The sequence below is a fragment of the Apodemus sylvaticus genome, chromosome 2 (assembly GCF_947179515.1).
Source record: "Apodemus sylvaticus chromosome 2, mApoSyl1.1, whole genome shotgun sequence".
Lineage (NCBI taxonomy): Eukaryota > Metazoa > Chordata > Mammalia > Rodentia > Muridae > Apodemus > Apodemus sylvaticus.
In genome coordinates, this window is record NC_067473.1 from 83635237 (window position 1) to 83649794 (window position 14558).

A 14558-nucleotide genomic window follows, 5' to 3' on the forward strand; every position below is an offset into this window, starting at 1 on the left:
GAATGTCCAGGAAGAAACTGAGGGAGACATAGACCTCCTATGATTTTTAAAATAGACAGTAGATAGATGATAGATAGACAGACAGATAGACAGACACCAAATAGATAGATAGATAGATAGATAGATAGATAGATAGATAGATAGATAGATAGATAGATAGATAGTGTCTTTGTCAGGGTTTCTATTCCTGCACAAACATCATGACCAAGAAGCAAGTTGGGGAGGAAAGGGTTTATTGAGCTTATACTTCCACGTTGCAGTTCATCACAAAAGGAAGTCAGGACTGGAACTCAAGCAGGTCAGGAAGCAGGAGCTGATGCAGAGGCCATGGAGGGATGTTTCTTACTGGCTTGTTTTCCCTGGCTTGCTCAGCCTGCTCTCTTATAGAACCCAAGAGCACCAGCCCAAAGGTGGAACCACCCACAAGGGGCCCTCACCACTTGATCACTAATTGAGAAAATGCCCCACAGCTGGATCTCATGGAGGCACTTCCCCAACTGAAGCTCCTTTCTCTGTGATAACTCCAGCCTGTGTCAAGTTGACACACAAAACTAGCCAGTATAGATAGACAGACAGACAGATAGATAGATAGATAGATAGATAGATAGATAGATAGATAGATAGATAGATAGATAGATGCTTACATACATACATACTACGAAAAGCAACTTGCGGATGCTTTTCTACCAAAAGCAATACAATCCCAATCAAAACTATTATCCCACAATATATTTCACAGAGACAGACAAATCATCCTAAAATTCACATGGAACTACGAAAGTCCCTTGGTGGCCAAAGCAACCCTGAGCCAACAAAATATAAAAACAAACAAATAAAAACACGAAAAGGAAGAAAAAGAAATAAGTGCTAAAAGATTATTACTTGTGACCCAGCTATACCACTGCTTAGCATATGCCCAAAGGACTTAACATCTTATTCCTGAGACGCTCACTCAGGCATGCTCATTGCTGTTCTATCCATAATAGCTAGAAAACAGAAACAATATAAATGTCTTTCAGTGATGGATGGCTAATGAAAATATAGTACATACACACTATGGAATATTATTCTGCTTCATGGAAATGTGAAATCATGAAATATATGGAAGTATAAACTAAGTGTATTAACTCAGCCCCAAAAAGACAAATGTTCTCTGTTATTTGTGATAACTAGATCACAATTTTCGGATGAGTGTATATAATCCAAATAGCTTTAGACTCTAGGAAAGTAAAAAAGAACTATTTGTGAGAGCTTTGGGGAAGTAAATAGTAGGATATAGGTACCGTGGAGTGAGAAACTGGAAGACCAGGGGAGAGCTTTCCCTGAGGGTTTGAGGGAGGGCAATAATGAGAGAGAGAGAGACAGAGACAGGAAGACAGAGACAAAGACAGAGCAACTAAGCATTTTTAATTCAGGAATTACACTGTTTTATCTTTACATAAAGTGTATTTGTATGCATACATGTATTATTTAAATGAAATTATGCCACATAGGGTGATGTTTACCACCAAGAGCCAAAGACTATCTTAATAAAATCCCCAATAAGCGACATGAGAAATCCCCTTTCTACTTGTTGTCCAAAGGAGTATAAGAGACTGAAAACAATATTGTCTTTGATTGCCTCCCAGAATTTAGAGGTAAAACTGTGTTGCTGGTGACAATTCAGACACAAGACTTGGAGGTTTCAGGCTGAATGCTATTTGGAAGCCTCCTGCCTGAATACTTACTACCTTTCATAGTACTGAATGGTAATATACAACCTGCCAAGGAAAGAAAGTAATAGTCCTACCCAGCTGTGAAACCCAGAGACACATCAATGAACATCATGGCATCATTTCCCTAAAGGTTCATAGTGGCATGCTTATACTGGTAGTAACCAGTAGCTATCTAGTTGGACTTAATGTCTACTCCATCCGAGAGAGCTCATACCTTGCTTCTGTAATACTTCTCAGTCACCTATGGCTAGTGGAGCCATGGAAGTAGAGGAGAGTGCACTACTGCCCCTGGTAAGCTAGTATAAATTCTCTATTTTCTAAATATTTCATCCTTATACCTAAAGATAGTGTCGGTCTTATTCCTCATCAAAGAAGCTCACCCCCCCCAGAGACCATTACAAAAATCTGCAATTAGTCAAAAATGTAGAAATAAGTTGGTTGGCACCCTCAACCTCAGTTGTTATATCTACAACACAGCCCCTACTCTTAAGGTTCAAGGAATGAAGAGGAAGAAGGAGCAGATAGATTATAAGTGCCAGAGTACTAGAGCATCTCTTGAGCGATTATGTCTTTTATGTATGACAGGCTGACTGTATCTAAAACAATCTCAACAATATGGTTGTCTAAAGAAGACCTGCATAATGACAGCACTAGTTGACATACTGATGTGGATGGGGAAAACCTCACAAGACTCCACGTCAGATGAAGAACTATAGGCAATTAATGACTACCAAGAGAGAGAGAATTAGTCTTGCCAATAATTCCAATAGTCTAGCCCTCCAATCAGTTATCTCTAAAAATGTTATCTCCAAAAAAAAAGTGTGTGTGTGTGTGTGTGTGTTTATTTAACACATGTTAAAGGAAAAGAGGCCATGAATTTAGTAGGAAATGTGGAGGAGCATTGAAGGAGTTGAAGGGAGGAGTAGGGGAAATGATTTATCGTTCCCTCTCTCATCAGTACACATAAATAAAATTTAAAATTTGTAGAAAAGAATTATTTCAAAATGAGAATCTGGGTGCCTGAATAATATGTGTTAATGGTTAACTGAGTCAACAATAATGTATCAGTGTCACGTTAAGGAATGAAATCAAAACACTTTGCTTAGAGTCATTTACCAAGAGCAAGTTCTGATTTGAGTTATCTGCTTCATATTCTCTGTGTCTTCCATCCTTTGTTGTATGTATCTACATCTGTGCCTGCCTATGTGTCTTCTGTCTCCATGTGTTTGTCTCTAGCAAAAGGCTTTACTTCGTGTTTACTGAACAGCTCAGAAAGCATCACAGTGGGAAGGAATGGGTTAATTTGCAGAAATCTTTAATAGAGTTTTTAAAATGGATTAAATCACTGGCTCCAATAGATCCCAACTCATCCAAATAACAAAAGTAATTGTTTTATCAATAAACTTAAATGAATGCTTTCAACCTTTCTAGTTGATTTGAGGAAGTTGCATTCAACTTCTCTGAATTGGCTGCTTTCAGCAAGTGATATAAATGTGTTCTATGAGTTAAGGTCATGGAAGAATACATAGCTTAAGATTGTATCTATGCCTTAGCTTAGGTTGTTAGAGTTGATTTCAAGGGCAATCCAAGGCAAATAAGATTGGTTGTTGCCTTGTTCTTATTGGCAAATTAGTTTGTATACATAGTAGATTGGTCTTAAATTGCAAGAGACTTCAGAATATATTATTAATTTTGCTATGAGCTCCAGCAAAAGTTCTAGTCTCTTAGAATGTAAGTGATATTTTTATAATGTCACATCTCTGCAACTGAAGAAAAGTGATAATTTTTTTAAAAAAAAAGTGAGATAAATTTCTGAGGAAGAAAGAGGGTTCAAAGTATTCCATTGTCTAAGGAAGTTTTTATGGCCATGGGAGAAAGTGTAGAAATGCTGATGTAATCTCTCTTGAAATTGATGAATTCTCTGGGGTCTCCGGAGCTAAGCTAATGGATCACCCACATGATTTATGCCAGTCTCCCTGGCCCAGGCAAGGGAATTATCATGTTTATGTACTGCTCACTCAAGAAGACTTTTAGGTGTTTCTCTTACAAGATTGTCCCCTGCCTAGCTAGCTATTGAGTCTTGTTGACAGAACACAAATGATTTAAAATAGTAAGTTACCCCATTGTCCCGTAAGTGCTGGGGCATGGAAAAGGCTTTACCCCCAATGATTGCTCTTGGTGCTTGACTTTTCTCTTTTCTCTTGGAATACTGAGTCAGCCTTAAGAGCAATGCAGGAACAGAGCACTGGATGCTCGGCCATTGCCTTGGACCTGAAGCATCTTCATAGGCTTTTTGAGCATTTGAGTCACATCTCTGGCTGCCATACTGGCAGAGTAACAGAAAGGTTCAGATGTAAATGTACTTAAAGGAAGGAGTGTGAGGATGCCTCTTTGAAAACACGTCCTTAATACTAGAAGAGAAGCCATACCCAGAAGTAGAAGCATGGAAGGGAATATAGGATGGACAGATAGTCTTGTCTCTGGCTTGTCTAGCACCTGACAAAACCCATTCTTCCCTGTACTGCTCTTGTCTGTCAGTTTTGTCCAGGTGACTTCATATCAGCACTAGCTGTATGTTGCCTGTTTGGTGATCCAGTGTTTCAGAGATCTCGGGGTTCCTGATTAAATGAGACTGCTGGTCCTCCTACAGGATTGACCTTCTCAGGTTCTTTCAGCCTTCCTTAATCCAACAACTGGGGCCACTTTGGTTATAAATATCTGCATCTGACACTTTCAGCTGCTTGTTGGGTCTTCTGAAGTATGGTCATGCTGAGTCCCTTTTTGTGAGCGCTCCATAGCCTCAGTAATAGTGTTAGGACTTGGGACCTCCCCTTGACCTGGATCCCACTTTGGGTCTATTACTGGACCTTCTTTTCCTCAGACTCCTCTCCATTTCCATCCCTGTAATTCTTTCAGAGAGGTGCATTTATGGGTCAGAGTTGTGACTGTAGGATGCCCATCTCTCCCTCATTTGATGCTCTCTGTCTTCCTGCTGGAGGTGGTCCCCTCTCCCTACTGCCTGTCATTTCATCTAAGGTCCCTCCCTTTGAGTCCTCATATCAATCAGAATGGCTAATATCAAAACCTCAGGTGACAACACACGTTGGTGAGAAGGTGGAGAAAGGAAAACACTCCTCCATTGCTGGTGGAATTGCAAACTGGTACAACCACTCTGGAAATCAATCTGGAGGTTACTCAGAAAATTGGAAATAGATCCACCTGAAGACACAGCTATACCACTGTTGGGAATATACTTTAAAGATTCCCCACCATGCCATAGGGACACGTGTTCCACTATGTTCATAGTGGCCTTTTTTCTGATAGCAAGAAGTTAGAAACAACACAGATGTCACACAACAGAAGAATGGATACAGAAAATGTGGTTCATTTACACAATGGAATACTATTCAGCTATTAAGAATGAGGACATCCTGAGTTTTGCAGAAAAATGGACTAGAAAATCTACCGAGTGAGATAACTCAGACCCAAAGGACAAGTCTGGTATGTTCTTACAGATAAGTGGATGTTAAAAAGTACAGAGTACCCAAGATAATACAGTCCACAGAACTCACAAAGGTCAACAAGCTGAAGTGCACAAGCGAGGATGCCTCAGTCACACATGGGAGGGAGAACAAAGCAGTCACAAGTCGGGAGGGAGGGAGGCGGGACCTGGGAGGGAAAGTGGACATGGAGGGAGGGAATAGGGGTAAGAGTAGAACATGATCTGGTAATTCTTAATCTTAATCCAAATCTTATTGAATCAAACAAGAAAGACTGTTTCCCAAGATAGACCTGAATCAAAGTAATTTTAAATGAGCAGCCATTTACTAAAAATGAGAAAAGAAGAAAAAGCTGAATTCTGGGAACACAGTGTAGACTTTCAAAGACTCTGTAGAGTTAATGAAACTCAGCAGGAGTGTGAAGACCCATGAAGCCAGCTCACCTCTACCCTATTGTAGCCGAGTTAACAATTATGAGAAAATGAGTCCTTTCTAGTCCAGCTGGATTGCTAATTATCGGATTTATAGTACTTATGATACTTCCCTCGAGTATAAATAAAAGTATAGTTTCTTCAAATAAATGCTACAAACCACCTAAAATACATGCAATGTTCGCTTATGCAAGTTTGAGAAGGCGTCTTCTGATGATAAACTGATCTCTAAAGAAAAGGCTGGCAAGCAGCCTTTCCTTCTTGAAGCCAAGCTGTTTGGCTTTGACCTTGGATATGTTGATTAGATGGAGGTTAAATGACCATCATAGTATGACTATATGTCTCCACAGACAAGCACACTCTGTTTAGGAAAACCAAAAACAGACCAGGAAGGAAGGTTCTGATCTACAGTCAAGTAATGTTGATAGAAAAAGAATCAGAAATTTACCCTCAATCTGTGATGCTTCTGGCTTGATAACAAGTCAGATAAAAGCTCTGGTGTTTTATGTCTGAGGAGATGAAAACGATATTTACAATATATGATGTTAAGTATGCATAGATATATAGTATTAAGATGACCAGAATGGCATGCATCCTTACTCAACTCCAAGCTTATTAAGTTATGTAAATCAAATATGCAGCTCTTTGTTTATCAATTATACCTTATAATTTTCTAAACTGATTAGAAAGGCAAAACAGCTTTTCCCATCTACCTTGACTGCCCATTCTCCCCGCCCCAACACACACGCACAAACACACACACAAACACACACATACCTGCTAGATGTAGAAAATAAAAACAGGTAAAAAAGCTCTCAGTTTAAGTCATCCATTCTCAGTCCTGACCATTACTAGGGTTGTCTGAGGAATGACTCCTAAAAGCTGCTGGTGCTGAGAACCATTGCTACCTCGACTCCTCCCACAAAACTATAACACTGGAAGCAGTAGGAGACCCACCTGACCACTTCCTCCCTGAGTAAGTGACACCTACAAGTAAAGGGTTCTGCATGGGTTGGACTTACTGCCACCTCATTCAAAAAGAACTTTTCTAGGATTTGAAAGCACTTTAAAAGAAAGTCTGGAGATGCAGTCCTTCAGATTGTGCTACAAAGAGATTGTATATAAGTTGCATCATACATGAAAGACCCAATTTGTCTAGGAAGACCAATTTGAAGATGAATAACAGACTTCAGAAAGGGTCTATGTGTCTAATACATTGGTGTGCCTCTCCAAAGGAACACTGTTTAAGAAATGTGGTGGAGAAATGTCACACTGGTCACAGATGACCTTGCTTAAGAAGGAAGAGGCAGTAATACCCTAGACACCTGCATGCTCAGGAAGCAAGCAGCTCACAAAACTGAGAATTGTGAAAGGGGACATGCAAGACATTGCCATAGTCACCAGAATGCCAGGATCTCTGTGATGCTTCAATAGATTATTAGACAAATGCTTGTGATATTTGTCCTGCTATATTGCTCTTGTTTTCTTCAGTGGGACTGAGACCAGGATGTCCATAACATGACATGATGATATTTGGTTGTATCTTAGTTGGTATTACTGATAGGCCATTTGTAGTGGGTTTCTAGCTGGTGTGCAAGCAACCCTACCTGTAAAATTTTGGTTAATAAAATCTCTAGCTATAGTAGAATTCACCTTTGACTCCACCATCATTTTATTATTGATTTGAATGAAAATATGAAAGTCATACTGTTACAATTATTGACAAGTTGTAGGTAGAGGAACTTTCTCCAGTTTTCTCTTCCTCCCTTTCCTGATTTCCAGATTTAAAAATGCAATTCATATGATAAAGAAGTTTGTTTTCCTATTTTATTTTATCAAAGTGTGAAACCTGATCTATATCTAGTTGTGAGCTGTGCACTGTGCCTTTCTTCCTGTCTGCTTGCCTTGTGTTCTGCTGAGAGAGATCCTGTCCCTTCCCCTTCGTGATGCTTTATCAGCTAACCTGACACCAGAGTCACTCTGTACCCTCTAGTTGTTTCCATTGCTTTGCCAGACACTCTCCTAGACTTTCAGAAGGAGCAGCTTTTGGATTCCAGCTTGACCTCTCACAAAGATTTTGCTGTCTTCAGACCCAGGTCTGACTATGGAATCACTGGACATTGCCACAGTGCTAAGGAAGCCACCATTGAGTCACAGTAGGAAGGAGGAAGAAAATCAGTGACACAATAATTTGGATTTGGGGTTCCCAATGAACATATCTCATAGTCATCAGTTAAATATCAAAATCTGAAGAAATAATAAACTCCTTGAGTGACAGAATATGGATCCAAAAATAGGGTAAATTAAAGGCCAGATTGTGTAAGTTGACATTGTTTGAGGTCCTGTATTTATATCCTGAGGCTTCACTGGGCCAGTACAGGATGGGCAGGCAGATCTTACTGAGATGGATGTTTGTGTTTGTGAATGAGCACTCCTGAAGAGAAGCTGTGTCTACAGTGTTCACTGATTAGAACTACAGCTCTGTAGAGAGATGATGCCCAGAGCCTTGTGACCTTCTTACTCACCCCGTATCAGAACTAACATCCTGTGACTAATGGATGAGCACCTTTTCCAATCTATTAACAGACTGCTTGTTTCCACAAACCCCAAAGTTAAGAATGCCATCAAATAGCATCTCAGGCCCACAGAAAGTTTCCCCCCCCCCCAGTCTTGCCATAATCACTTCTCTGTTGTGCTTACCAATGTATTCTTAAATTGTCAGGATTTATAACTTTATTCTGTAAAACTATAAAATTTCATGAAAGTGCTTCCATGTTGGAATATTGAATGCAGGGTAGTTTAAATCTGTGTTCCCAGGCCATGGTCAGTTAGAATGGCTCAGGATAAACCATCTCATATTTCCTTTACGATGAGAGAGGTGGTATTTGTGTTGAGAAGCTGAGGAAAGGTTTCTCACTATTTCCTTGTGTTGCAGTTGGTAAAAAATAGTAAGAAGAAGTGTGAAAATGGGGAAGAATGGGAATTCTTTGGGTAATGGGAAGTCAAGATTGTGCCAAACTTGAACATAATCTTCCAGGAAGAGGAAAAATTATAGTTGGTAGCTTTGTCCAAACAGGTCCAGACATCAAGTTTAAATATTTAGTATTGCATAGAAACAAACAAAACAGAAAAACAAAAAGAAAAGAAAATGAAAACCAAATAAAGAGAAACAACAACACAAAACCCCAACCCTCCTATTTTGGCAAACATAGAAATGTAGAATCTTAGTGCTGTAAGCAGGGAAAAAAATTGCATTTTCTTTTTCAGTAAGTTGGCATCTCACTGTGTTGCCAAGACTGAACTGAAACTCTTGGACCCAAATGATTCTTCTGCCTTGGACTCTTAAGTAGTCAGCACCATAGACAAACAATTGTCCTTAGCTGAAAATTAGATATTAATTCAAATAGTACTTAAAGGTCAAAATTATAAAGTTTAATTATTAACAATACTCTGTCATCTTACACCACCCTATGATGAGAGCAGTTTATAGCTGTCAAGATCTCTTATCTCCATACCTTGTACTCTGAACTCACATTACAGTGGCTTTACCACTGTAATTCAGAGTTAATTTCTTGTTTACCATTTTAACTGATATCTATTTAACATCTGCATGATGTTAGGTTACTAGGACAACGTCAAGATTTTGTTTAAAATAGCAAACATTTATATCTCTATTATTCCTGAGGCTAGAAGCCCATGGTGGTACCAGGTGACCCAATGTAGTTTGTAGACAGCCACCTTCCCTTCACTGTAGAGAACACAGAAAAAAACAGGCTGTGTCCTGGCTGGCCTTATAAGGACACTAATCCCCCACTCCACCCCCACCCCCAGGGCTTCACCTTTATGACAAGATAACTTGTCAAGGCTTGCCTTCAAATAACTTCCCATTCAGGATTAACATTTTTTAATATGGATTTGTGTGGAAGATGCAGGGGAGGGAACAAAAATACCCAGTCAATCATAGTAACTGAAAGGAAAGGGAGTGATTTGTTTTGTTTTTGTCTGAGATGGTCTCCTATAGTGCTAGCTGGTCTAGAACTCACTACATAGACCAGGCTGTGTAAGAAACCACAGAGATCTCCCCGCTTCTACCTCCTGAGGTGCCGGCAGTAAAGGCTGAGCCATCACACCAAGCCTGTAAGGGAAACTTTCTTTGTCAATATTTGGCTATTTTCAAAATAGGAATATTTTTATTTTATTGACATTGAACATTCCCTGACCTAATATGCCCTCATAGTCTACTCTTGGGATTTGTACAATAAATGTGTCTAAAGGCCAGACTCTCCTCACTCCTGGTCAGTGCTAATAATGACACATGTTTAGTTCTCATCTTTAAAACTTGGTAGAGAGACCATCTTATTTTTTACATTATTAAACTGCTGCTGGCACACACTGCAAACATGTGGCCCCAAAGCACCCAGACTTCCTCTTCCTTTCACAGTTTGGACCTTAAAGACTACATTTCTTACCATGCATCCAAAGAAAGTGAGATAGACACTCTGATGTCATCCTTGAAATATACTGAATTGCAAATTAACAGCTGCTCAGGATGATGTGTCCGATTCTATGGCCTTAGTACAATTGTACATTTTGATCCCAGAGTGCAGTGAGAAGCCCTTGGCTAACAGAAAACAATTTCATTTGTCCATTTCTGCCAAGCAAAAGTTCCAGGCCCATAGGATTATAAGTGCTGACAGGTGAGTTTGGGTAAGAAAGATGTTCTTTTCGCCTGTCAGCCTGAGAATTTATATATTTGGTGCACAGTAGAATGAGACAGAAAATCCATTCTGTTGTCACCATCTGTTTTATACCCAGTTTAGTATTAATGACTTCCTTTGGAACACAAATGCTTTTTCCAGGCATTGGATACTTTGAGTGTGTTAGATAATGGGCTTATTTAGTATGCTATATACCACCTGGTAATGTTTTCTACTTTTTGTTGAGCACAAAGTTGTAATTAACATTTTGTTTATAATTGCCTCTATTAGAAATGGCAACAGGGTGTTCTGCAGTACACCATCAGCTTTATTGACAGAAAGTGGAGAAGGCAAAGGGACAGCAAGTATTAACCCCCTGGTGACTGTTCTTTTGAGTGGCTAGCATCTGTCAGCATCTGAAGCTGAGAGTCAGGCCAGAGGGCAGATGCTGAAGAGTGAATGGATGTCTAGCTAAAGGGCCCAGAATGAATGCTTTGTGTTTTAAAAGAAGAAAATAGACAGTCATTTGGCAATGTATACTTGCAGCAGATATTTCCCAACTAGTTCCTGAAAACTGAACTTGGGCTTAGATGTTGTTGAATCTTCCAAAAAGGAATAATCTGAGTTAAGAACTCATAACCCACCCTGCTTGTGATACTCTGGGATATATTGAGTGATGCATGTGATATATTAGCAAACACAGGTAGTAATTTCCCATATACTTAATTATTAATACATACACAGTTAAAATTCTAGGCAAGGAGCTCTAAATATGTATATAAGATTGTCTTCTTGCTTCCTCTGTAGGATGTCAGGGCTTAGGCTGTTTCTTATAAGGGCAACAATAAAAGTGAAACATTTCAGCAAATGTGGTTCTGGAAAGACAATCTGATCATTAGATGTACCACTGTAACCCCTCACATCTGTAATGTAAAGTTACAGATTAAATGGACTGCCATCAGCATGGTGACAACAGAATGAGCTTTTCCTTCTGGTTTATTGTTTGCCACATACATGGATTTTCTGATTGACGGGAGAGAAGAGTAGTTCTTGTTATAGCTGAGGTTAAGCCCAGAGAAGGAGATTCAAAGGAATCTATTTTGCGAATGTGGCATAAGAGCAGGAGAATAGTGCTCAGAAGAGCTCCACCTGGCTCCTCCGCAGCCCCTGCGCTGTCGGAAGACAGTGCTCGTCTGTAGCAGATGAGCAGAGTGCTCCCATGTATCTTCCTGAGAAGCTTGCTTTGTAAAGTTGACCATTGCCGAATACCAAATAATAGAATTGGAAGCAAAAGTGATAGTGGCTATTTGGCCAAACCTTGTTTTACCTCAGATGTGGGAGACCAGAAGGTTGGTCCTACTTGGAAATACTAACAGCAGAAAGTAACCCTGTAGCCAAACGGATTGGACTTGGACCCACCTAGAACTACTCAAAGGAATGACAGAAGCCAGTTTTGGACACAATAGCAGGTTTAGCCTACCCAAGTTTTGTTTATTTGTTTGTTTGGGACTCTCCCAACAGTAGCGCTGAAAAATATGCTTTATGGTACGGCCTATTATATAAACACTTATATATGACAAAAATCTATTTCAGAAAACATTTTTCATGTAAGAGTCAATCTGACCTTTTCAAATCAATGTTCACCTTCATAGTATTAGTTATAATCACCTCACTGCACATGGCTTTCCCATACTTCAGACTCAGTAGGAGTCAGTTATATCACATACAATCTTAATTGTATAGTCTTATGAGTGGACATCTCATAGGACCCTCTGCACTGGAGGGAGAAGCATGAAGACATTTAGCATTCATATTATGAACTTAACATAGTTGCTAAGGATGTTCAGTTTTGCAAACCGTAGTATGAATCAGACCTTTCTCATTGGTTTATCGTTGTCTGATTTCCATCCACCCTAACTGTAAGAGTCCAGTATCTCCCTTAAGCATTCCTCTCTCCTTCCATATATATAAGCTTATAAAGGAAGATATTCTTTGTCACATTAATTACCCAGGAGTGCTGACATGGTCGAGGAGGAGAGGAAATACTTGTGAGTCATCGCAGGCCTACAATAAGTCTCATCTCCAGTTAGGGACTTTCTTAAGTGGCTTTTCTGGGTTAGGGCAGCCCCTGAGCATGTCTCCTGAGTCCGGGTCCTGCCAGAGGCCTTGGGTATGTAGAGCTCTGTGGCCTGAGGGAGGTTGAGTAGACATAGTCAGTGTAGAGGAGGCCCTAAAATCACGTGAAGGGTCCCATCATTCTATTTTGCTATCAAAAAAGGCTGATAGGGTTTAATAAGAGAAATCACACAGCTATTAAGCTCCCAAACCTCCCACTTCACTCCACTCTGTAACCTGTGCTTTTAACTGGTGGGGCATTTGGAGGCAGGCCCACCTTTCCCATGGTTCCAGGTTCAAGTCAGCATAGAGCGCATGCTGTATATCACTCCTCTGTTGCAAGGTTTCCTTGGAGCATGGATCCGGTAGACTTGATGCTTTTTCTAGTCCTGGAGCCTCTCCAAAAGGAATCCATTTTGATTTTTTTCTTTCTTTCTAAGAATGTTGAAGCTTATAGTTATTCTGGATGGAACACCGTGGTGAAAAAAAAATTCTTCCCCTTTTAACTCAAAATTGTGCTTCTCTCTCTCTCTCTCTCTCTCTCTCTCTCTCTCTCTCTCTCTCTCTCTCTCTCTCTCTCTCTCTCTCTCTCTCTCTCTTGCAGATGCCGTTCCTATGAAGACTGCTGTGGCTCCAGGTGCTGTGTGCGGGCTCTCTCCATACAGAGGCTCTGGTATTTTTGGTAGGTTTCTTGATCTGGAAAGTTCTTGCATCGGCATTGAGCAATTTCTTAGCCATTTTTTAAGATGGTGTTGTAGCTGATTGTCTTGAGGAATCAGAGTCAGCAGACTGATATTTATGACAAAGTTTCTGCTGCCTAAAAGTCTTTCCACATCTGTGTCTACCACATCTTAGCTTTCAAGACAGTCACCCTGCTTCCTTACACCTCCCCAAGCTCCTCACAGAGCTCCAAAGAACATACAACTCTACCAGATCACACCTGGAGAGAAGGGTGGGAGGCAGACCGTCACTCAGAGAGTAGCCTTGTGCAAGTCTCATGTCACAGAGAGGCCCCAGAAAGTCTCTGAGAATAAGCTGTGCTCTACAGCTAAGAGTCATGCAACATGCTGGGGATAGCACAGTGCTGGAGAGGGGATTTCTGAGAAATGCCCTGAGCATTTCTTAAATGCCTCTCCTTGGTTAGCTTGTAGTAATCATGTCCTCCAGTACATGCAGCTAAGGATTAAATCATCACACACTCCTCATGACTCAAGCCTCTTTATGACTCTGCAATTCTGACTTTATTGATATTTTCACACTGATAACGTTACCCGCAGCCACATGAGTTGTTCTGAGGGTTTGCCTCTTTCTCGTGACAGCTGTGAATAGGGAAGTCAGCAGGGCTGGCCAGTGTTTCAGAACAGACTGTTTTTTCTTTGCAGCATGGATTCTTACACCGCCAGCAGCTCCATGTCAGGCTTGGGCTTTCAGCTTCTGGGCATCATCTGCTCACTGGCACCTTGGTTAGGCCTCCCTTGGGCACAGGTAGCCATGTCGGGATGGCTGGACTTCCCCCAAGCAACGAGCGTTGGTGTCCCGCCTTTCCCCTTTTCTCATAGATGCTAGAGTCAAAGCCTGTACCTGGCAGAAGACGGCATAAAACCTGTAATAATCTGTGTGAGAAAGTTACACAGCACCCCACTTTATTAAGCCGATTGAGAGCTGAGTGAGTCCTGTAGCCAGCTGACCAAACGTGAGCTCAGGGTTTTCAAAGTCAAAAGGCGGCAATCATATCCTTTCTGCTTTAGGCTAGAGGGTCAGTGTGACATTTGATCTTGTGAAACATTACACAAGGCCTTTCCTCCAGAGGAACCAAGTGGGAAGGATGGTCCTTCTGGTGTTATAAAGGATTTTACCAAAATAGAGTGAAGACAAATGTGGCTTCCAAGGGAAGAAGGTGTTGGGTGTGTGTGGAGGGAGTAGGGCGTGGGGAGGGATCAGAACAACCTGACTTTTCTTAAGCTGTTTTGTTGTCCACTTCTCAACCCTCAGAAACATTAATTTAGCTCAAGGTATTTGTTGTTTGACAAAGTTGAGTAACCAGTTTAAACAGAGTCTATTAGACCACATGTAACAATTAGTAGACTTGTGTGTCAGACT

At 40.6% G+C, this 14558-nt stretch overlaps 1 protein-coding gene across 2 annotated transcripts in view; it reads left to right on the forward strand.

The window, feature by feature from the left end:
- Positions 1 to 14558, forward strand: part of Vopp1 (VOPP1 WW domain binding protein) — a 65563-nt gene that overhangs the window by 32184 nt on the left and 18821 nt on the right. For both annotated transcript variants that reach the window (XM_052173812.1, XM_052173811.1), the window contains one exon: positions 13063 to 13140. Coding sequence is in view for 1 of the 2 variants with exons in the window: in XM_052173811.1 (XP_052029771.1) it covers positions 13063 to 13140 (78 nt within the window). In the remaining variant the exon portion in view is untranslated. The remainder of the gene's footprint in view (positions 1 to 13062; positions 13141 to 14558) is intronic.